Source organism: Monocercomonoides exilis (genome assembly GCF_001643675.1).
Source record: "Monocercomonoides exilis strain PA203 chromosome Unknown scaffold2-2631571, whole genome shotgun sequence".
Classification (NCBI taxonomy): domain Eukaryota; phylum Preaxostyla; order Oxymonadida; family Polymastigidae; genus Monocercomonoides; species Monocercomonoides exilis.
The window spans coordinates 1,190,788-1,214,512 of record NW_027150547.1 but is presented as its reverse complement, the minus strand read 5'-3'; the positions used below and the strand labels follow the sequence as shown (position 1 = coordinate 1,214,512).

At 34.0% G+C, this 23,725-nt stretch overlaps 6 protein-coding genes across 6 annotated transcripts; 2 read left to right on the top strand and 4 right to left on the bottom strand.

Annotated features, from left to right (window-relative positions):
• Positions 1 to 26: 26 nt before the first annotated feature.
• On the bottom strand, positions 27 to 7,571 carry MONOS_8226 (uncharacterized protein; the record flags this gene model as incomplete). The annotated part of the gene is made up of 1 exon (XM_067878618.1): positions 27 to 7,571. The coding sequence occupies one exon, from the start codon at positions 7,569 to 7,571 to the stop codon at positions 27 to 29; it is 7,545 nt and encodes a 2,514-aa protein (XP_067735780.1).
• Positions 7,572 to 8,156: 585 nt separating this feature from the next.
• Positions 8,157 to 12,549, top strand: MONOS_8227 (putative tetratricopeptide repeat protein; the record flags this gene model as incomplete). The annotated part of the gene is made up of 3 exons (XM_067878619.1): positions 8,157 to 8,238; positions 8,308 to 8,934; positions 9,162 to 12,549. The coding sequence occupies 3 exons, from the start codon at positions 8,157 to 8,159 to the stop codon at positions 12,260 to 12,262; spliced, it is 3,810 nt and encodes a 1,269-aa protein (XP_067735779.1). The 3' UTR covers positions 12,263 to 12,549.
• A 489-nt stretch (positions 12,550 to 13,038) lies between these two features.
• On the bottom strand, positions 13,039 to 14,798 carry MONOS_8228 (uncharacterized protein). The gene is made up of 4 exons (XM_067878620.1): positions 14,727 to 14,798; positions 14,565 to 14,661; positions 13,954 to 14,447; positions 13,039 to 13,895 (listed from the first exon to the last, which is right to left on the bottom strand). The coding sequence occupies exons 1-4, from the start codon at positions 14,727 to 14,729 to the stop codon at positions 13,134 to 13,136; spliced, it is 1,356 nt and encodes a 451-aa protein (XP_067735778.1). The 5' UTR covers positions 14,730 to 14,798; the 3' UTR covers positions 13,039 to 13,133.
• Positions 14,799 to 20,102: 5,304 nt separating this feature from the next.
• MONOS_8229 (putative DHHC palmitoyltransferase) lies at positions 20,103 to 22,067 on the bottom strand. Its single transcript, XM_067878621.1, has 7 exons — positions 21,961 to 22,067; positions 21,825 to 21,917; positions 21,370 to 21,772; positions 21,044 to 21,304; positions 20,775 to 20,910; positions 20,403 to 20,626; positions 20,103 to 20,358 (listed from the first exon to the last, which is right to left on the bottom strand). The coding sequence occupies exons 2-6, from the start codon at positions 21,887 to 21,889 to the stop codon at positions 20,466 to 20,468; spliced, it is 1,026 nt and encodes a 341-aa protein (XP_067735777.1). The 5' UTR covers positions 21,890 to 21,917; positions 21,961 to 22,067; the 3' UTR covers positions 20,103 to 20,358; positions 20,403 to 20,465.
• A 160-nt stretch (positions 22,068 to 22,227) lies between these two features.
• On the bottom strand, positions 22,228 to 22,798 carry MONOS_8230 (uncharacterized protein). Its single transcript, XM_067878623.1, has 2 exons — positions 22,757 to 22,798; positions 22,228 to 22,691 (listed from the first exon to the last, which is right to left on the bottom strand). Exons 1-2 carry the CDS (start codon positions 22,763 to 22,765, stop codon positions 22,359 to 22,361), a joined length of 342 nt encoding a protein of 113 aa, XP_067735776.1. The 5' UTR covers positions 22,766 to 22,798; the 3' UTR covers positions 22,228 to 22,358.
• A 47-nt stretch (positions 22,799 to 22,845) lies between these two features.
• MONOS_8231 (putative 60S ribosomal protein L23Ae) lies at positions 22,846 to 23,725 on the top strand. The gene is made up of 3 exons (XM_067878624.1): positions 22,846 to 22,878; positions 23,063 to 23,345; positions 23,413 to 23,725. Exons 1-3 carry the CDS (start codon positions 22,863 to 22,865, stop codon positions 23,495 to 23,497), a joined length of 384 nt encoding a protein of 127 aa, XP_067735775.1. The 5' UTR covers positions 22,846 to 22,862; the 3' UTR covers positions 23,498 to 23,725.

Below are 23,725 nucleotides of genomic sequence, written 5' to 3'. Positions count from 1 at the left end.
AAGGTCAGTCTACATCGGATGAAAGCTCAACTTGCTTTTTCTTCGTGAATTTCTTTGTTCTTAACAATACCCAAGCTGCACGATACGATCAACAAGGTGAAAGAGAAGAATTCAACCCATTTTTCCAGCTTTCGTCTTTTTAAGGATATTCCACCTCTTCCATAGAATGAAGAAAATGAAGATGCGGATGATGTAAGTCCCGATGCATTGGAACTAGATAAAAGTGAAAGATTGCTGGAGGAGGAAGAATTAGGCGATGAGAAAATTCTGTCAGTTGTTGAAGAAAACAAAAGTGATGGTGATGTTGGCGAATTATTAACGCTTGAAGATGAATTTGCATTTGAACTTCCAAACGAAAAAGAGTTATCAATATGTGATAATTCTTCTCTTCTTTCAGCAACTTTAAAAGAAGTTTGTCTCTTGTAATAATACCCTCTATTCTCTGAGACTGGATGCGGGCATTCTCCATCTTCAGGAAAAGGGAGAGGCCGCATCGTTGAAGAGAACGGCGTACCAAAAAATGTCGGAGAAAGAGAAATTGTTGAAATAACGGAGAGAGCTGATTGAGTATATGGCATAAGGTGAATATTTTGATGTATGTTTATTGATGTATTTAAATGGAAAATATTCATCTTTGAAGAATCAGTGGAATTACTTGATGTTTCTTCGCTGTCAATTCCATTCTTTTCATTGGATGAAGAAGTTTCAAGATTTGATGAAAGTAAAGGTGTATCCTGAAGAAAACGAAAGATCGAAACAATTGACATCAATAGATGATTGCATTCAGTTGAAGTTGGATGAGTATTACTGGTTCGAAGTTTCTGGAAGAACGACGACGAAGCAAATGAAGAGCAAAGGCGAGTTAAAGATGTATTTGAAACAAATCTTGATTTTTGCTGATTAAAAAGAGCCATTGTTGTTTGTGGTGCTGGAGGAAGAAGGGGAACAGTAAGTGACGATAGAAATGAAAGAATCGTATATTGATGAATGAGCGAATTTGCTGCGCATATTGGAAGAGAAAAAAGAGAACATAGAAATGTACTATGAATATTGGTTCTCAATTGTTCATTGTTTATTGGTTTTGTGCTTTGAAGAATGTTGTTTTCAGAAATTATTTTCAACGAAGAATCTGAAGAAGAAGAAACAGCCGAAGCATCAATATTGCATGATGAAGAGTTTGAATTGCAATCCATTGAACAGAATGATTGAAGGGAAGTTGAATTAATTGAAACAATTCCAGAAATGTGTTTAACAAACACTGTGGCTGCAAAAAAGCTCAAAAGTTTACTTGTGTTTTCGATACATTCTGTTTCTGGTATTCGAGCAGTTGTCTCTCTCCAAGAAGGAAACACTCCTGTTGGATACTTCTGTAACACTTCTCCTAAGCTGTTATAAATAGACGAATTATCTTCACTTCCGCAAATAGTGGCATTTTGGTGCAATTTTGACGATGAAGGGAAAATAATGTTTATTAATTCTTCTAATGGATCCTCAAAAATTGATTCCTTAGTCTGTGATAATTCAAAAAGAGAATCGAAGGCGTCTGGAGGTGTAAAAATGCAACATCGTTCAGTTTCAGAATTGCTTCCGCACATCTCATCAAGCACAGACATTCGTTCCCATTCCCAATCATCTTCTCTTCTTTCCATTTCTTCTTCCTCTTCTTCAGTCATCAGACCCGAAGATAAAAAGCTTAAATAATGCAGAGGTATTTGCAAATACAATGGATTGGTAAAGTTAACTTTACTGGAATCTTGATTAAAATGATCTTTCATCATTTGTGATTGCAAAGGTGCAAAAGATGAGGTATCCGATGATGAACTTACAGATATTTGCTTTGTTGCTTTAGGACGATCTGCGCCTGTGAAGATAGTTCTCCAATCCACCTTTGGAGCGGCTATTGGCTGAGGAGCGCTTTCATTCATCAAAGGAGATGATGGAGGAGATATGTTTTGTGAAGCAGATCTCCTTGTCTTGCGAGTCGCAACAGAACGTCTTCGTTTTGTTCGTCTTCTTTTTTGAGGTTCTGATTGAGCGTCTGATAATTCTTCGAGTTCAGAATGATCTTCTGACGAAAGAAGGGTTCCAAACTCCTCATCATTAATGTCTCCAACATAATCTTTGTCCATGCGACTTTTTCTTCTCCGCTTTGATTTTCTGAGAGGCGATTTTGCATTGCGCATATCGCTTTTATCGGAAGATTGACTTTCTTTTGCATCTTCTTCAACATTTTCAAGGGTTTCATCCTTTTCTTCTACTATTGGAAGTTGTCTTGTATTTTTTCTTCGCAATTTTCTATGACAATGTGTTATTTTTGTTTGAGAGTCATCGGAATCGATCACTTCAATTGGATCTTCAGAAAGCACTTCGCTTTCAGGACTTTCAATTTTTTTGTTGTTTTCTGTTTCCACTAGATTTGTTATACTTTCCTTTTGTTCATCTAATGAAGTAATAGTTGGTGCTTTCGGAGAAAAAAAGTTTGCAACTGATTTCTGTGTAAGCCTAACTTTTTTTGGTTGAAGAGATGAATTCAGTTTTTCATTTTTGAGTTCCTTCTGTTGTTCAGATGATAATGATGATGACAACGATACGTTTGGTTGTTGAGTATGTGGTACCTGTTTTCTTGTTGATTCAAAAACTGACTGAGGCATGTGCTGTTGAATCGATAAGGCTGATGTATCCTCTGTTCCTGATTCTGTGCGAAGGAATGAAGGATCTGAAAAGATAAGAGACCGAGTAGATTGCCTCTGCTCGCGTTGTATTTCATTTGCATAAAAATGAGGAATTGGATCAAACATTGGATGAGAAAAATGTGATGTTACGAGAGTGTCATAAAGTGATGATGCATCAGAAAGATAGCTAAATGACTGTGAAATACTTTCAATGGTCAAAAGCGCAAACGCATCATTTTCGCTGAGATTAGAGGGATATTTTTGCATTCTCATTGACTCATTATTTTTATATTGAATTCTTTGATTGATACTATTCGCGTTCTCTAGTTGTTTAGAAATATCTTTAGCTTGCGTATTGCACAAAAAAGGCAAAAACGAATGGACAGAGTCAAGTGCAAAAGAGTTGGAGCAAGATGAGATATCATTCAAATTATCCAATTGCTTTGAAGATTCATTAGAGTTTGCCATTGAAAAAATAGTTGAAGGAACATTAATTCCAAAACTGAATCTTTCCATTTGTATAGAATCTGATACGATAAACTGTAGATCTTCTTTTTCATTTTGTTCGTCCTCTGTTTTGTCTTTATCGCACAAAAATTGAATTGCTACTGGAGTTGGTGAAATAAAATCTGTTGAAAGTGTTGAGGTTGAACTTAACGTAGAATTAATTGAATTGATGTTTGAACTGATTGCGTTAAAATTTGAAGAACTCTTGACGCAGAGTTGCGTTTGATTCATCATTTTTCGAATGTCGGTTCCATATGTCAGTCTTGCAAGAAAAGCACTATCACAAGATAACTCAACCCCTTCAGCAGCTGAAGCTAAGCAAAGCATACATATGCATTCATCGACAGATGGAGCATCCACTTTTATTATTGCTGTTGAAGGGTAATGTTTGACAATTGAATTGTCCGAATGACGAAAAGAAGATGAAAATGCAGTGTTTTGATCTAAATCAGGTAAAAATGTTGATGGATATACTTCTGTTGTCATAATAATCGCTCTTTTCGTCAAATTGATAATGTCACGAACCGTTGAAACGAAATTACGTTCTGCAGGGAAAAATACATCTGCTGCTTCAAAAAGAACAATCGTTTGTTTAGAAGCTTGTTGCAAGGAAGAAATATTTGAATCTTTTGTTAATGATGAATGCGCTTTCATTTCTTTAGGATATGTTTTTTTCAATTCTTTCATTATGTGATCAAAAAGATGATGATTAGACATTCTTTTTTTGATTCTTCGTCTGTCAGAATGAAACGGAAGAAGGATTGGAAGCAGCCCGTTTAAGGAGTATTGCATGCTTGAATTCAAATACAGCGGAGCCATTAGAGAAGCAGTTGTGGTTGGCAATCGAGTCTGCGATGAATCAACCGATAATGTTGAATTTTGTGAAGAATCTGAATTTTTAACAATTTCAAAAGATTGAGAAAGCGGAGACACAAATAGTGAAGGATACGAAGAATCAAATGCTTGAGAAAAAGACGTTTGCGATGATACCAACGAAACGCAAAGTTCCTGATCTGCTTTGAAGTTGTTTTGCACCAATGTACTTTGAGGTGATGTTGCTTCTGATATCTGCGATTCTATTAGATGTTCTTTTGATTCAGATTGTTCATTGGAAATGAGTTCATTGGGTACATCATCTTTCAGAGGAGAAAGAGGAAGCGGAGGCGTTTGTAATAAATTCGTTGACATATCAATATCATTAGGTTCAATACTCATGTGCGTTTGATTTATCGAAGTTTGGGGAGGCGCAATATTAGGTTGTTGAACTTGATCGGATGAATTGTCAGAAGCCGAAGCTTTGCGAGTTTTCGCGAAGAAATCTGTGATTGTTTGCTTTTCCTTTGATAGTTTTGAAGGGTGATATTGCTTTATTTGCTTTGGAATATTTTGCATCATTGATTCACTTTTTGGAGAAGGTTCTTCGTCATTCAGAATTTGGAGTTTTCGCTTTTCTTTTCTTTTGTTTAATAAATGTATTGATCCTGCTTCGCTATCAGGATCGTTATTTTCCTCAGACACAGGTTCTCCATTATCATTTGAAGACGAAATAGCATCATTTTCCTTGCAATTGCATTCTGCGTCCGGCTCTTGAAGATCGTTGTTTTCATCATCATCATCGATTAATTCTATTATTTGTGGCTGATCTTCTTTGTCCTTTTGATGTATTTGCTGCACTGCTTGCTGATCGATCTGGTGAGCAGAAACTTCATCATTATTGGATTCACTTTGTTTGAGACAATTTGTGGAAATCTGAGATTCAGTTTGAAAAGAAGCCGCTGAAGTTTCAACTGAAGTTGTTTGTGGAAAATCCATTAATGTTTTTTGCTTCATTTCAAATTGTTGTGAAATTGCTCCTTTCTCTTTTTTGGCTTTCTTTTTTTTATGTTTTGTTTTTCTGGAGTCGTTTTGAGTTTGATTTTCGCTTAAAAAGTTCAATGTCTGTTGTTTTTTCTTTTCTTTCCTTTCATTATCCTCGGCCTCGACTTTCAGACTAATGTTTGAATCTGATGTGTTATCCAAATTCTGCTTTTCTTTTTCTATTTTATGTATTTCCGAGGCTTGTTTTTCTGCTTCATCTTTGCTTGTTGATTGCTCTTTCATGTTTCCTTCTGGTGCATTGAAAGAAGATTGCGAGGAGTCGCTTAATGTTTGTGCTTCTAATAAATTATCGGCTTTTGTGGGTTGGATTGTTGGTGGCTTAAACATTAATGGCAGAAAACGCTCGGTTGTTGTTTCTTTTTTCTTCCTTTTCTTTTTGTTGCTTGGACTTGTTTTTAAATTGGTTGTTGGAGAAGCTACAACTGAAAATTCTTTCTGAGCGGCCTTTTGAATACTTGCTTTGTCTTCTGCTGACTGCTTTATATCTTCAAAAATCGGACGCTTTTCTGCTTTAGAGCCCATTGCTTGTAGCATTTTTGTGAGAATTGATTCTGACCCTGTATTTGAACGAGAATTCTTCTTTTCTTTATCTTTCTGTTCGAATGCTTTCTTTAGGTGATCTAAGATATTCATTCCTTTCTCTTTCTTTCCATTTGCAAGTGCTTCGCTTTGCTTTGTATCCGTTGTGTCTTTCTGTGCAGGTTTGCTTTTTGAGTCTCTCGAACAGCCCTCCATTTCATTCACTCTCCGCGATAGAGTGGCCTCTGCCACCGTCTTCATAAGTGCTGTACCAGACCTGTTGAAAGATGCAGGGCTAACTTCTACTACCGAGCTCTTCATCACTCTGGCCATCGCTTCCACAGCGGCTGTCTTTCCAATTCCTGGCGGCCCGTAAAGAAATAGAATATGCGGACGTGTTGATGCATCTTGAGAACACAATGATTGAATTTGGTTTGTAAAGTTCTTCGAGCGAGTTTCGTTACTCAGAGGAGTTGTTGATATAAGTTGTTTTCCTAAGTCATGCAAATATCTACTGTGAAATTGATGAATCAGCTCATTTGAAAGAGATCTGTTATGTAATTCTTTAGATTTTGAAGTTTTTGATTCCAAAGAAGAAGAAAGAGGATCTTCAAAACTTGTTGGTGAAGATTCGTCAATGTTAATTTGATCTGATTTTTGTTGACATTCTTTTTCAAATTCGTTAAAGCGCTTTTGCCTGTCCATCAAAAGTTGCTGGATGAATAAAGTCTGAGTTGCTGTTGTGCCTGTTTGCCTTCGAGTTGACGAGCGTGTTGCGGGACGGTTTGTAACTTCTGGAGTTGGAGGAGAAAATATTGGAAATTGACAATTTAGAGGAGACGATGGTTGTGGCGAGAATGAAAGGCTTTTTGTTGCCTGAGAAAGAAAACTAGAAGGAGGAAGAAACATTGAGGTCTGAGGACTTAGTTGAAAAGTAGTTGAAACTTGTGAAGGATGCATCAAAGGATAGCCAATTGGTTGTGGAACATTTGGACATTGACGAAAAACGGTTGAAAGAGGTGATGCCATCATTTGAGTATTGATTCCGTTAAGAAGAGTATCGAAACGAACAGGTGAATCAAGCGGTGAAGCTTGAGAAGATATTTTACTGTAAGCTGCTCCTGCATTTGAAAATGGATTGCGTTGACAAAGATTTAACGAAGATAGGTCTAAAGAAGGAAATAATAATTGTTCTCGAGAAGAAAATTGATCTGTCAATAGATGTTGTGTTTCAGAACTTTTCCGTCTTTTGCTTCCAGATTGAACATACTCATCGCCAGAAACAATGTCTTCGAGAGATGAGTCGCTGCTGTCTTCAAAATCAAACACATAGTTATCATCCATGAATGATTGTCTTTTTCGAGTTGGTATTTTTTCATCTCCAAAATGAGAAAAAGTGTCTAACCTTTCTTTTGGAATGAAGTCAATCGAGGCCTCATTTTTATTTGGTTGATTTTTTGTTTCACTTTCATTCGACAATTCAAATCCTTCAGAGCTTGCATTTTGTTCATTCTGATATTTTTGCTTTTCTTTTTCATTTGCTTTTTCTTTCATTTGCTTTGGTCGTAGTTGTGGAAAATCATCTGGTGCATGCTCGAAAGGTGTCTCTTTATCGCTGTCTTCAATCATTTCTGCTCGTGAAAGTAGATCTTGTTGCTTCTGATCAATAAGTGGGGGTGAGATAATTGTTGATGCTCTTTTTTTGCGTGAACTGCGACTTGTAAAGCGTTCAGATTTATCCTTTTCTGTTTTCGTCTTTCGCTTTTTGCGACTTGAAAGTTCTTGATTTTGAGAAAATAAGTTCGATGGCATGTTCCATCTCTCAATCCATGTCTTGAGAAATGAAGACGTTTGAATTGCATCAACAGCTTTAATTTCAGTTGATTCGGCTTTGTTTTTCTCCACTATTACAGGACGGTATTTTGTTGTCCAAAGTTGCGTCAAAGACCCCAAAGAAAAATGCAAATCGTCGTCTTCAATGGACAGGGAACGCATGATATATTTTAAAAGTTCAAGCTGAATTTCATAGAAAGTTATTGTTTTGGTTGCGTCTTTGTAAAAATGTGAAATAACTTTTTGAAGATTTATGCAAATTCTCCTTAAAGATTGAGAAGATTTAATGGCTTCGCAAAGTAATGAAAGCTTTTCACTAATATTTGAAGAATGAACTTGTTCGTGTTTTCCATCATGTTCCATAAGCCGTTCAAACACAAATTTTCGATGATCTCGCCTTCAAATTAAAAATTTTGAACAAAAAAATGGCTTTGATCAAAAAATCAAAAAGCGCTTCTTTTGATGGCTTTCAAATATACAAACGAAAAACTTAAGACTGCTGATCAAAAGGCATTTAAAAAAATTCTTGGACATTACGACGAGAGGGAATATGCTTCTGGAGTTAAAGCATGCGATGCATTAATAAAATTGTATCAAAATGTTGGATGTTTGAATATTTGCTTTTCTTTTTCGTTATCATTTTCATGTACAAAACATTACAAATTCAATTATTCAAAATGTTCATGTGAATTTTTCTCATCAAAAAAATTATCGCAAACGAAAGCAATTCATTGCTTAAAAGGATTAATGCTTGAATATAATAAAAAAAACGAAGAAGCACTTGAATGTGCTAAACATGGAGTTTCTCTTGATATGGAGAATCCCGATTGTATGAAAATGATTTTAACTGAATAAAGTGGATTAAAACATATTTGTGCTGTTTTGAATTTGCTAATAGCTTGGTATTTCTTAGGAATGATTTATCAAAACCAACGTAACTACCAAGATGCATTAAAATGCTTCATGCAAGCAAGGCAAAAAGATCTTGTTTATCACGGCCCGAATCGCCCTCCTGATCCAAAAACAAAAAAACCTGCTGCAGATGAAACAAGCGATTTAATACTTCGGGAATTAGCATCAACGCAAATTATGTGCCAAGATTTTGAAGGTTACAAGGGATCTCGCCAAATGTTGCTTTCAAAAGTTCCAAGCCAAAAATCGTCATGGACAGGCTTTATCGCAGGAAATGCTCTAACAAGGGACTATCAAAAAGCATTAGAAATCACAAATGTCCACATTGGAACCATAAATGAAGAGCGATGCGTGAAGGAAGATTTGAATGGGATGTATTTTTACAAAGTTAACTTGCTTTGCCGTTTGGGGAAGTGGGAAGAAGCGTTGTCTGTTCTGGATGAGAAACAAAAAGTGATGCTGGATTCAGCTGGATGGACAGAGCGACGTGGAGAAATACTTCTCCGTCTGGGCAGAAAGGATGAAGCCAAAATATGCTTTAAGGACTGTCTGGACGTGAATAGTGAGAATGCAGCGTATCATGCGGGATATCGTGCTTCAATTGGCTTGGATGGTATGTCATTAATGAGTGAAAGATCTTTTCATTGATTAATTTATCGATGTATGAATGCGATTTTTTTAAAAAAAAAAATTTACTATGCTTTTTTGAAACGTTTTTTTTTTTTTTTTTTTTTTTTTTTTTTTTTTTTTTTTTTTTTTTTTTTTTGAACTAATTTGTTTTTATATTCATTTTGTTTTCAAATAATTCCCTTTGAATTGTGTGTTGCTTTGTTAAATCAGAGCCAATTTCGAAGCGAAGCGATGCTCTTTATTTGCTTGCGGTATATCAGCAGCTGAGTGAGAAATATCCTCGTTCTATCATCTGCCTGTTGGAACCTCTTCACCTTATTTCACCTTCTCTTTTCCCAGATCTCTACAGATCTGTCTTTTTCATTGCATTCCACACTCTTATTCCTCGTGCAATTCCTTCTCTTTTCTCGGCGATTGAACCATTGCTTGGAAATTGTGCTTCGTGGAATCTCATCTTGTCTGTCAGCAAAGCTTGCGAAGAAAGCATTCAGAAAAACAGAGAATGGCCAAAGAATTTGATTGAAGAAGCTGAAAGAATGACAACCGAAGTGGCTGCTGTTAGGAAAGAGAAACTTGGAGATGAAAAAGATCAGGATACAGCTTCATCATCGTCTTCTCCTTCTCCTTCTCCTTCCGCACTTTCAACAGAAGTCTCACCATCTGATTCATCCTTCATTGCTCTTTTTATCAATCACTTGTTGGACCATTTCTCTCTCTACCATCGTGCGTTTTGCGGCATTTCGTCTGCGATAGCGAGCGCTCCGACATTTCACGAGCTGATTTTGTGCTCTGCGCGCATTCTGAAGCACATGGGAGCCAAGCACAACGCATCGCGCGAGGCCTGCTTGACATTCCAAATGGACAAGGCAGACCGGTTCTTCAACACAAAAGCGTGCAAGGCGCTTATTGAGGAAGGAGAGATTGAAAAAGGCGAAGACATGAACGGGTATTTCACGAGGTGTGATGGAGAGTCGTCAAGAGAGTACATGTACGAAGAGCAATGTGTGTGGTATTTCCTGGCATTGGGGAAAGGATATCTGACGAGAGGGAGAATCGCACAGGCGCTGCGATCTTTGAAAAGCGCTGAAGAGATAGGAAATGAAGTGGTGTGCGATATTAGCGAGTTTCAAGGCTATGCACTGAGAAAAGAGCCTAGCCCGATGGTTTTTGAGGAGTTGGTGTATGGAATGAAAGATGTGTTGATGAGAAAGGACATGTGCAATGTGAAAATATTGGCTGTTCAGATTATGTTGTGGTTGTTTGAGTCTGAAGTGAGAGCGAAAGAAAAGAAGAGGAAGAGGAATCCTGATGAAAAGGATGAAACTAAAAAGGAGAAAGATATAGGATCAACCGAAGTAACAGTGACAGATGAAGAGCTTGAGGAAGAACGAAGTGGGATGCTGATGCTGATGCCGCCACACGAAAAAGAGGCGTATCTGAAGGAGAAACAGAAGGAACGAGAAGAGTTGGAGAAGTTATCAACAAGCGCTGAGGCAAGCGACTCAACTGGCGCTTCAGCAGATAATCTTGGACACGGAAAGAAGAAGAAGCTTGAAAAGGAGAAAAAGAAAGGCACTGAGAAAGAACGCCATCAGGCACAAGTGAAGGCGATGGAGAAAGAGGTGGACTCAAAGCGAGTGAAGAATGACGAAGATGTTTCGAAGGTGACCATTGATCGAGATGGCAAGCAACTGATTGCTTCGAACAAGGGGAAATGGCTTTCCTTAGCTGAGGCTAAAGTGAATGAGATGCAGTTGCTGATTGGAGAGAAGAAGAAGAAGACCGAAAGACTTCATTCGATGACCTTCACATATGTGACTGAGTATTCGTCCTATCTTCCAAATGGACCTTGGACGCAATATTCGGCCCTGGACTCATCCATGTTTGTTAATTACACACCCGAATCAGCTCTTCTTCAAAAGCTTCCGGCGCCTCTTCCGGCAGCTGCATTGACGCTCATTACGGATGAATGCTTCTATCGCTTCAAAGTTTCGCTGCTTGGAATGAAAGTGATGCTTTATAAAGGGTCGATTGAAATGTGTGTGCTTTACATACAAAAGATGAAGACTGAGGTAAACCTGGCAAAGAATGTTGTTGGCTCTGTGCTTGTGAGGATGGTGGAAGAGAAGGCAGAAGGAAGCGAAAAGTCCAATGCATGCACGGAAAATGATTTTAAAGAAGCTATCGCTTTACTTGATGAAAGCGAGAAGAATGAAGAGGAAATGGAACCTCTGGAGAAGCAGAGAATAGACGAAGAGAAAGCCGAGCGCGAAAGAGAAGGAGAACATTTCCGATTCGATTTGGCGGAACGAATTGAAGAGATGGAGTGTGCGATGCATGTTGCAGTTATGACGGTGTTTCGTGTGGCTCAGCTTAAAGGAACTATTTCTTTCCCAATTACTTCTTCGTCGTCTGCTTCTTCAACAGCTCCAAAACCATCGTCTTCACGACTGATTACGCTGTGGAACTCTCTTTTCCCAGCATCTGTACAGACACTTGATGATGCAAATTCGCACTTCACGCACAGTTTATCTTTTGCTCCTGCACTGATTCGCCCTTTCATGCCCTGCTCTCAAACAATGCCAAAAACTCAGCTAGAAACTCCATCATCTTCTTCTTCGTCGTCTTCATCCTCCTCATTTTTCGCTGGCATTTCTTCTTCTTCCTCTTTTCTTCGAGCATCAGCCGGATATGAATGTTGCTGTATCATTGCAGACGAAGAATTGGACAAGCATCATGGCGTTTGTATTTCATTTTCTCTTCTTCCTCTTCCCGAGCAACGCCCACTAAACGAGAAGGAGAAAGAGGCAGATTCGCAGTGGAAGAAAACGGTCATCAGGATACAACAGGAAAGAAGTGACTACATGCCATACAACCCTAGGTTATCTTTTGAAAGAATGCTTATCAGGAAAGAAGTTGAAAAAGAGGAACAAAAACGGATAGCAGAAGGGAAAGAAAAGATGATTCAGCCTCTTCCTGCTGAGTTAGAGGCGATTGTGGAGTTAGACGGACCAGCTAAGCACTTCGAGCAGTTCTTTATTCATTTGATTTCTGCAAATGAGACGCAGCTCGCAGAGGCTTTCAGAGCAGCTGCTGGGCGCCGTTTCAGAAGGAGTGATATTTTGCACAGTGGAGAAAATGACTTTGTGATCAATAATATAGACGATGAGAAAGATAATGAGAATGATTCCGATGTGGATGGTGGTGCAAAAGACGAAAATGGAGAAGTGCCAATGCCAAAAACGACTTATCTGAAAGAAGATGGAACGATTATTGTTGCAGATAATTATACATCCACTGATTCCAATTAAAATTACAAATTACATATTTTTTTACAAGTATTTGCCTTTTATTCTCCAATGAACGCCCATTTCAAAACAATACCATTCTTCAAAAAATGAAAAAAAAAACTTTCATCACAGATTTTGTTTTATGGAGCAAATCAAACTATCTTTTCATGAATCGTTTCTCAGTATTTGTATGTATTCAAATTTTAATAAAAAAGTTTTGAAAAAGTTATAACAAAATACTGATGAAACATTTCACTTTTAATAAGAAAAAAAAACTTTACCCAATTAAAATAAAAATGAAAAAAAAATCATTATCGAAAACTTAATAATAAAAAGGGATTTATTGTGAAAGAACATGCGAACGACTTGACAATTTGAAAAGCCAATGCACTGTTAGAGTTAAAATTATCAAATTTTGCGCAATGATTATTTTTGGTTAAGTCATTTGAAAAATCGATTAATGCTATTAAATAACATGTTAAAAAAAGAACAATGAGCTTTTTGGAAGAGACAAATATCCGAATTGAATGGGAGTCGAATTATTTTGTTTGCAAAAAAATACTCAAAATTTTTCCGGAATAATATGAATCTGCCAATTCATTCTCAAGAAGAAAATGAAAATCGTTTGTTAAACTTAAAGTGAATAACTTCAAGTATCAGTCAAACTCAACACTAATAATTCTTATGAAAAAGAAGCAAATGAATGAACCGGTTTTTCATTCTTTCTTATTTCTTTCCTTTTTTTTCTTTGTTTTGAAGAAATTGCTCCACAGCTTTTTTCAGAAAAATTTTTAAAATTTTGTTAAAAAAAACTAAAACTATCTGTTTTCCATTTTGTGAAATGAATAAAAAAGGGGGGAAAAATATGTGTAACATATTGTGAAACATTTCCTTAAATAATCACAAAATAATCAGAAATATACAACGATAGAGCATCATTATAATTATATTCATTATTAAAAAAAGGAATAACTCGATGAAAGCTAATGACGAAATCTTCGCATCCTTCTTCTTCCATCTTTTCAGCCACTTTTCTTTTTGTTGCCTTACTTTTTGCTTCATCAGTTTTATTATCCATTTTACTTTTCAATCGAATTGAAATCAATTCAAAAAATACCAAGAATGCGTATATCATTATGTCATCCATTGTTGATTTGTGAATCTCTTCCATAACAGCATCAATAGCTCCGCTTTTCAACAAGTCATCAATTTCCACATTTCTATTTTCTGCTGCACATCGAAGTGAATCGAGACATCTATTGCAAATATCTTTGTGATTGTCCCTTGATTCTCGAATCATTTGAACAATGCAATTGATAAGTCCAGCAATTTCTTCGTTCCACAATTCGCACGAGGTTAAGTAATTATCAATATTATAGAGCCATCTCCTGATAATATGCACTTCTATTCTTCCATTTTCTTCTTCATTTCTATTCCAGTCGATACACTTTGATAGATCTTCCAGTTCTCTTGCTGCTTCTCTTGCAAAATGCAATTCTTTCACTATCACTTCTTCCAAGCTTTTGTCCCAATAAAATCGATTCATCAAAAACTGCCAAGCAGACTGATAAGCAAGTCGAGTGAGGTTGTGATGTTCCTGGTGATGTTCAATGATCGTTTTGATCACATTCAAATGAAGTTCTTTTGGCGCATTCTAATCAGAATTAAAAAAATAGCAATTAACATCAAAAAGGAAATAGAAGTGCTCATACATAACTCCCAATATTGCTCAAAGCCAGCAAAGTTATTTCCACTTCCTTCTGAGCTTCTTCGGTCTCGCCTTTCTTCGAGGCAACCTTCAGAAGGCAAGGCATAATGATTGAAAGCAATTCATCTGTAAGGATAGAGATATTTAGCAAAGCTAAGCATTCGCAAAGATCAACCAAAAGCCTTTCATTCTTTTCTTCTTTCTTCCCCTCCTCTTCAATGATCATCTCTTCAAATCTTCTTCTCAATTTAGAATAAATAAAGCAATAAATCTGCATGTTTTTCAGAATTTTCAAGCATCCAACATGCTTCAACAGCAAAATTGTATTTTCCATTGAAAGTTTCTTTTCTTCAATCATTTTGTCTAATTTGTTGAATGGTTCTTCTGTGAAAACAAACTCAAATTCTTCTTCATTCATATGATCCACCATTTCGTTCATTTCCTTGATTTTCTGCATTTGTTCTTCCTCATTGCACTCTTCCATTCCATTTAACAATGCTTCAATAAATAAATAAATAAATAAATAAATAAATAAATAAATAAATAAATAAATAAATAAATAAATAAATAAATAAATAAATAAATAAATAAATAAATATAGCGAGGAATACAAACCTGTGAACTTTTTTGTGTTGTTCGTCTCCTTCATTTTTGAAAATGAATTGTATTCGGAAAGCAATGACATTTTGATATTCGTATTGAATAAGCATTGCTTGGATAAAGAAAGTTAAAATAAATTGATTCTCAAAAGAATCATAAAAAATAATGCATTCATACCATTTTTTCTTTTGTTGATATTTTGGTAAAGGATTTGAAGAGAGGCAACACTTAATCAATTTTTGTTTGTTATAATGGATATTTTGATCGAATCTTTTCATTTGTCTGAAATATCAGTTGGAAAAACAAAGGATTGGCAAATGAACATCTTCTGCGGAAAATGCGGTATTATTTTGTGAGATGGCAACAGACAATGATAGAAAAGTGTAGATTTTGGAATGTTGTCTGATAGTTTTAAAAATTGAAAGAATGAGGAAATGGCAATTTTTTGTTATTTAATGAAAATATCTGCATGTGCGTGTTAAATATTGTTCTATATGAAGTGAAGATATTTATCTGTAACCTTTCCAAAGCCCAGAAATCTGACCAATAATCAAAACCGTCTATCTTCTCATTTTGGAGCAGAATAACAAGGGGATAACAACGAGGAATAGTACCACTTGTGCAAGATGAAGATGATGGATGAATATTGAATTCTGTCCAATATTTGTCGAAACAGGATGAAATCACAAAGATTTTGAATATTTTCTTTTTTGGAGGAAAGGTGAAAATCGTCGAATTCGTAAAATGAAAGATTGAAGAAATGGATGGTTCACGAATGTGCTGATAGTGTTGCTGAAATCTAAAAGAATGAAAGAAAAGTGGTAGATTTTTTAATTTTGTGAAAGGAAGTGCCTTTAAAAATTTTAAGATTCGAATCAAAACTCCACTTTTCCAGGGCCAAATTTCTTCGCTTTGAAATATGATATTTCTAAATGTTGACATATATCAACGTTTGGTTTTTTTTTTTTTTGAATTAAATCTCATGTTATTTAAATCTTTCTCGAACGGAGCAGCAATTTCATCTCCTTCCCATTCAGAAGTGATGCGCTATCCATTAACTTCCTCACACAACTCACATCAATGGGATTATCATAAACATATCATTCAAACTTCATAGAAGCTGCGTTTCTTTACAACCCCTCATTTTATGTTAATCTCTGTTTCCATTCATTCAATTTCATCTGAGCAAACATCTTTCATTCAAAACCGAAAGACACTCTTGCCTTGATTTCTGAATGCTGTCGAGATGAACCTTTCGATAAGATATAAGAAAAGCATGTTGTCCGATGAAGTTTGATTCAGCATGTTATTAACGCTAGAAATGCTTTGAAGCCTGTTTTCAACGGATATTTGAATGCACTTTATGGATTCTAGTGCTTTTTTGTTTGCTGTTTCTGCTATTGCAAGAATCATAACAGCCTCTGGACATTCTTCAGAAGCAGTGCAGTTCAGATGAAGAGACTAAGCTTTGAGGAGCATTTTGCGCCGAGTGTCTAATTTATTGATTTTGTGTGGAATAGTCGAAAACGCAACATCATGCTTCTGGAGAGATGAATAGGGTCAGCTTTTTAATGGGACTTTTTCCTTAATTGGCACTTTTTTTGTTTTCGCTTGCAAAATGTCGAGAAATGAGAAGTAGTTTTCAGCATTTTAAAAATCCTTTTTAACAAGTTTTATTCTATTTATTTATTGTTTTCATTTTTATTTTCGTTTTTTACACATCGAGAAATTTCGTTTTTTTGTTAAATTTAATAGTACTTTTTCTAGCCAACCAGGCAACTCAAAAAAAAATTGGGGACATGTTTTATATAGCATTTGCGTTGAACTATTAATCTTTAAAATCTTTTTTTTCACAAACACTTTTTTCTTGATTTTTTCGCATTTCAAAATTTCATCAACATGATAACATAAAACTGATTATTTCTTTATTAATATAATGAAATGACAAAAATAAAAATATAATATGCAAAACAAATGCTTTAACAATGAAGTATTATAAAAATAAAATATTTATTGTATCTACTTGTCAAGTATTTAACTTTGTTACAAAGACTTGATCATTGATCATTTTTGGTTTGCGCCATTTGCCGGAAAAAGACAAATAGAAAAAATTAATGTTTCATTTTCGCAACACTTGGTTTTTAAAGTGTTAGTCATTCATATTATATTTTTATTTTTGTCATTTCATTATATTAATAAAGAAATAATCAGTTTTATGTTATCATGTTGATGAAATTTTGAAATGCGAAAAAATCAAGAAAAAAGTGTTTGTGAAAAAAAAGATTTTAAAGATTAATAGTTCAACGCAAATGCTATATAAAACATGTCCCCAATTTTTTTTGAGTTGCCTGGTTGGCTAGAAAAAGTACTATTAAATTTAACAAAAAAACGAAATTTCTCGATGTGTAAAAAACGAAAATAAAAATGAAAACAATAAATAAATAGAATAAAACTTGTTAAAAAGGATTTTTAAAATGCTGAAAACTACTTCTCATTTCTCGACATTTTGCAAGCGAAAACAAAAAAAGTGCCAATTAAGGAAAAAGTCCCATTAAAAAGCTGACCCTATGTCCAGCTCGAATAGGCTAAATGCTGAAGATTGAACAGAGACAAGAGCAGCCTCAGAAGAAGAAGAAGAAGCAAATAAACTACGCAAAAAACAGTTGAATAAGGAATAACAAAAAGCAACAAAGATGATGATGGAGAAAAGAGAATTAATAATGTGAGCCAAAACACTCAAAGAAGAAAATAATGGAGATGATTTCCACAAAGAAATACCGAAAATTATTAATGATTTTTGTTTTTTCACTTGTGGAAAAAATCTCATTCTGAAATTTTCCTTTGTCAAACGCACAGTTTGAAGAGAACAAAGTGAATTATTTCAAGGCAAACTGAAATGAGCATAGCAAATGATTGCACTTCCACTGATCACTCAGATATCATCTTCTCCTTGTTCTTTTCCTTTTCGTTCTCTTTCACTTTCACTTTCACATTGTTCCTCTTCCTCTTCTTCCTCTATTTGGGTGATCTATCCGATCATCAATCCTCTGACATCTGTGTTTCATTCAATCTGTGGAAACTTCAAATTGAGCCAATTTTTATTTCTTTAGCTTTTCTTCCTCTTTGAATATCAAGCTTTGAATGCATCTCTTTTTCATGTGGTATTCATATTTTTTTTCTGAAAAAAATAGATATAAAGAATAAACTGCATTTCTTTCAAACATTTTTCACAAAAAAATTTTTTCTAATATTTCAAATATTTTTCACACGAAAATGCAAGACTTATAATGACAAGATTGTAGAAAAAGTTTGTTGCAAATTGTTGAATTTTTCATTTATGCAAAAATTTTGCCCCATAATTATCCAATTTTCATTTCAACGATAAGTGATAGGAGCATTATTATTTTCTTCTCAAACAAAAATTTTGGATTTCTTCAATATGCCTCGTCTTTCATTTTAAAAAATTGGTAACATAAAAATCACATTTATTCCATCACAGAATTTCAACTAGAATCATGCGACAAGAGTTCACCATCAGAGATGAATTTTTCAAAGATCTTTTTGATTAAGACAAATGAGATGAAATCATATTTGAAGCCAATCATAGTCATTTTGCTTGTTATGGACAAAAAATATATTTTTAAAGAATATTGTCAAGGGCTTACTTGGGGTTATCAAAAATGAACTATTTTTAATGAAACCATATAAAAATGTATCAAATGTTTGATAAATTTTAGCTTTCCTGTTTTGACAAGTTCTTCTGCAGGGGGAAAATGTCACTAATAATATCGTTTATCTTGCACCTAATGTTCTTTCTGTTTGAAAGACAATATTGCCAAACCCATGTCAATGGAATGATCAAATGAATCTGAAACATCAGTCATCATTGAGGTGAAATGAAATGGGTAACATTATCAGAAAACATCAGTTCAATAAGTGTATTTGAAAATCTACCAAGCTCAACATTTTTTTACGATATCAATTATATTTTTATTTCTCCAGTGGCAGAAATTCTGATTTTTGATGAGAATGACCAACAACTTTGAAATTTAAACAATTGTCATTGAATCAATTGAATTTTTGATTGAGCTTCCACCTCAAAGAAGTGGTTAATCATGTTTGCTCTTGAGGGTCACAGATTTTCTGTTCAATTTCAAAGATTTTGCTGCGAGTAATTCTCATCAAATTGAAAAATTAGTATTTTGGTGTTTTCTATAACTTGCATTTCGTCTTTTCAATCAAATTGGTTATCTCCAATAAGCAACAGGTGAATGAATTTTGAAAAATGAAAGAAAGGATGCATGAATGAAAACAGAGTCACAGGAGAAGAGGCCAGACTAAATTTTTGATAAATGAAAGTCATTTTCAATCAGCAGCTATCAAATCTTCTTTTGAAAAAGTATTTTGCAACTCCCTTGGGTTCTTCGTCTTATCTTGAAGACAGAAAATGAACAAAAGGCATGCTTCAGCAAAATCATATTAGGTTAATCAAAAGAAAGAAAAAAAAAATGCAAATATATTCATTAATAAAGTACATTAAAATTTCCTACAAAAAACTCTTCTTTGTTTTATTAATGGTCTTCACTTATTCACTTTTGAGCAATCACTTTTTCTTTTTTTTTTTTCTTTTTGTTGAAATAGAGGGATTATCACCTGTTTTGCAGACCTTCTCCTCTGGCAACATTTCCATCATCACCTTCTCAATCAGTTTCTGATTGTTCTTAACTGGAACATTGTTGATCTCCAAGTATTTCTTTGCTTCCTGTTTCAACTTTCCCCAACGCACAGCTGGAATGACCGACTCAAAAAAAATTATCAGGAACAAAATGGTGAAAATAGCGAAAACAATAAAGCCCTCGATGAAATGATTCAAAACCTTTCTTTGACCTGCTTTCTATTTATATTTTATTGAAGCTAGCTTTTGCTCTTTAGAACAGATGCTCCAATGGTGGAATGACTATTTTGAGCATCAAACAAATTTAACTCACAAACATCCACTTCACAACGAACATCTTTGATCAGAGATGGTTGAAAGCTGTTGTTCACTTTCTGCTCTTTCATATGCAAGCTTTCTTTGAACTTGATGGACGGAATCAATTGCTCTTTATTTAGTGTTTCCTGCAAAATTAATAAAATTGGAAATTAGGAATAGGACCTTGAACATTTGAAATGAAACAGTGTGTAACTCTTCCTGTTATTTTTTCCAGATAAAATGATGAAAGAACAGTTAAGACAAATTTAGAGATTGAAGAAAAAAGAATTTGCAAATTGATGAAAGAAAAATGAAATGTTGAATAAAATCTTTTTCACACTCTTCAAATAAACAAATAGAATATTGCAATTAAAAACAAAAAATATTTTTCGTTGAACGGCCTGGTGGCGCAATGGATAGCGCGTAGGACTTCGGATCCTGAGGTTGTGGGTTCGATCCCCATCCGGGTCGATTTTGTAAAATATTTTTTTTCTCATAATTTTGAAAAGATGAAAATTTTGATATGTTTTAATCAAACTTTATTAAAACAAGTTAATTATACAAATATTAATTATTAAATATTATAATATTCAATTATTTTGAACATTATCTTTAATATATGGTTAAAAGTTGCTTAATTTTGTTGCATATGAAATAATAAAATGCATTCAGATAAAATGATAAATGAATGCTTTGTTTTTGATAATATTGATGAATCACTTGTAAATTACTATGTTTGAAATTTTCATTCAAAAATTACGTTTCACTTTCGGTTATTGATGTAAACAATAGCTGTTTCTCATCTTTTCATTTCAATTCGTCTTACATTAATTTTGACTTATAAAGAAAAAAATGAAACTTTTTTCAATGTGAAGACAAACCTCAAGTTAGGATTAATTATGAAATCTCTAAATTTTTTCTGAATATCTCTGAAATTCTATTGATCATCCAATTGCATTTGAATGAAAAATTGGAGATTCTTGTTGTAATTTGTCGGTTCGACTAAACCAGCACCTCTTGTGGGTATAAATTCTTTTTGCCATAAAAGGTGGAGAGATTTTGATTGCACGCTGATAAAAAGAAATAAAGCAATTTCTTTTACCTCCTGCAGATCGGATGAAAATAGCATTCAAACAAAAAATAATCATATAAATTTACAATTTTGAAATTAAGAAAATTAAATTCCAAATTTAGAAAAAAAAAATCAAAAATATTTACACAAAAATATGAATGTTAAATAAATAAAAGCAAACGTTCAACATTATAAGCAAGTCCGACTGATGTTTGATCAGTGAAAAGAAGATAGAGGTGATAAACTCCAAAAAGAAATACAGGAACAGAAACTGAACAATCTACTGCTGCAACCATCAACAATAATGTCATTGGGATCTAAATAAAATGTATATACATTCATGTATGTTTGGATTTTGGTGAAAGTGTATTTTGCAACACAACACATCCAAAAATTTAAAAAAATGAAAAGATTTAATTATGAAAATCTATACAATTAAGTCTCAACAACCGCTTGCTCATTTAATGATAAATCGGAATGAACCAAATTTATCATCAATTTTATAGCAACTCCAGTATAAATCCATAATGTTGTGGAACATGAAACCAAAAATCCCACAAAAAAGCCCTGATTGCGTTGTCCAATGCAATTATTGACAACTGGGCAATGATGATCAAAACCAGCAACACAATTGTTACAATCGTAGCAATGCTTACAGCCACTTGGACGATAAATTCCACACACGTGACAAAATTTATTTCCAATCACCACCTATTTAAATACAAAATTATCATCGAATCCCTTTCAAAAGAAACAAATTGTTAAATTTTGCAGACTGGTTTTTCAATGTCAATTTTTACCTGTTGCAAATCATCATTAACTGGTTGCGCGTGTTCTTCGTTGTTGAGTGAAACAAATTGGGTTTGGGATTTATTGTACATTCTAACTGTCATATGAGCTTCATTCTGTTCGATCGAATTAACTATTGGAAATAATGGATCAGGAATTGAGGAAAGCATATCACTTTGAGTGGAACTCAAATCAATAACATTTTGTTGTAATGGATCATCGGGTCTTGAAAGCAGTTTATGCCCAGGAGGAAGTTGCTTGGCTTTTGGTAAGATTCCTGGATCCATTGTTTCAACTTTCCATAAATTAAATAAAACCAATGCATAGCCAAAAAGAGTGATAATAACTTTTTCCCAAAAAGTTAAATAAGAAAAAAGAATTGCAGAAGATCTGTATTCTCGATACAATAACGTGTTAATATTCAAAAAAAAAAAATTCAAACCCGATTCCAAAAAACGAAACAAAAAGAAACATCCCCCAGCCAGCACATAAATTTGGTCCCCACATTATTCTCCCCTTTAAAATAAATAATGAACTGTTTAAAACTGAACATAAAATGAAGAAATGGATAAGTAAACATAACAGCAAGCCCAATTTCTACCAAAAATTGGAGGGGGCTTAGATAAATTATCGTTATATTGGGCTCTACTCATGATAAACACGAGTATTGGAAGAAAGACAAATTTTCTTTTTAAGAATATGTTTATTGTGGGATATTTTTTCCCATGAAGAATTAGTCGTATCACTTTGCATGTGGATGTGATGGTGAAGTTGTTTTTTTTTTAATTTTGATGAAAACATTTTGAAGAAAATTATAAAATAAAAACTTCAATTATTGAAAAATTCTCAACTGTAAATTATACATCATTGTTATTTGTTTCTCACAAACCATGATTGAAAAATAAAAAACAACATCAACAATTATAAAAAACAAAACAGAATGCAACAAAATATGAAGTTATGAAAGAGCATGTTATTACGAAAGCTTCGCCATTTTAATTTGATATTCGATATTGCAATCATTTTTCACACCAAAAGCAATGACAGATGCGTGATCCTTCTGGAAAATATCGAGACGTTTTCCAATCACCCCATCTGCTCTTTCCTCAACTCTAACTTTTCCATTCCATCCTCCGGTTATTGTAATTTCAGTTCCAAACGGAATATCCTTTGGTGCTGCACAAATAAATTGGTGATCATTTTCGCTAATTATATGCCCACTCTCGGTTTTTGTTTTTGGAATATCATTACATCTATCGCAATTGCAATATGCTGTCAACTTCCAGCCAATATCTCTAACAGTTTCAAGCTGCAATCGTTTATCATAAATATATAATAAAAATATTAATTTTTTGTCAAAAAAAGCAATCAAACTTCCGCCATGAAATTTTTAACGGAAATGTTCAATTGATCAATAATATAATTATTTAAATTCTTTTGATCATTTTCAATTTCGGATTTTTATGGATATTTTGCTGAAATGAGAACTGTCCGAGGTATATTCAAATTGTAAATGCGCAAATCTTTTTTTATATTATTTGTTGAAATTTTGAATTTTTCTTGATGAATTTACTGTAAACTTTGTTCTCATTCTTTATTTTTGCTTTTTCAATATTCTGCATTTCTGGATTTTGGAACTTATCTTCAAACGATCAAAAAAACATATCAATAATTTTAAAGCAAAGCAACACAAAATTCGTAGGTCCGTTCACTTCAGAAGGCCAAAAACTTTATATCTTCGCAGAAAACCCAAATTCCCACGAAAATCTGCTGCTCCAATCAAAGGTCATGACTTTTACGATCTTATTCGCTTTCCTGTTACAACGGAGTCAGCTATGCAAAAAGTTGAAAAACTGAATACTCTTGTTTTCATCGTTTCAATGAATGCCTCAAAACCAAAAATAAAGAGAGCATTTGAGAAATTGTACAACGTGAAGATAAGAAAAATTAATACACTTATAACGTGTGCTAAAATTTTTTCGATAACTTCAATATTTTAATTGTTTGATTGTTTTTGAATTAATATTTAGTCCGAAAGGAGAGAAAAAAGCTTACATTCGATTACTTCCCCAATATGAAGCGCTTGATGTTGCTAATAAAATTGGAGTTGTCTAAAAGCATTTTCTTTCAATTCACACAACAATTCCAAATTTTTAAAATGGAATCAAAGAAGTATCATCTCAACAAGTATTTAATTTATTTAAATGAAAGTTTTTAAGTCAAAAGATGCTTTTTATTGAATATTCAGATTTCCACTTCAAATACTTTTCAAGATAAAATTAGAATAAATTTTATTTATTCGAGTTTTTTGTGAGAAATACAAACAACGAAAGTGCTTTTTAA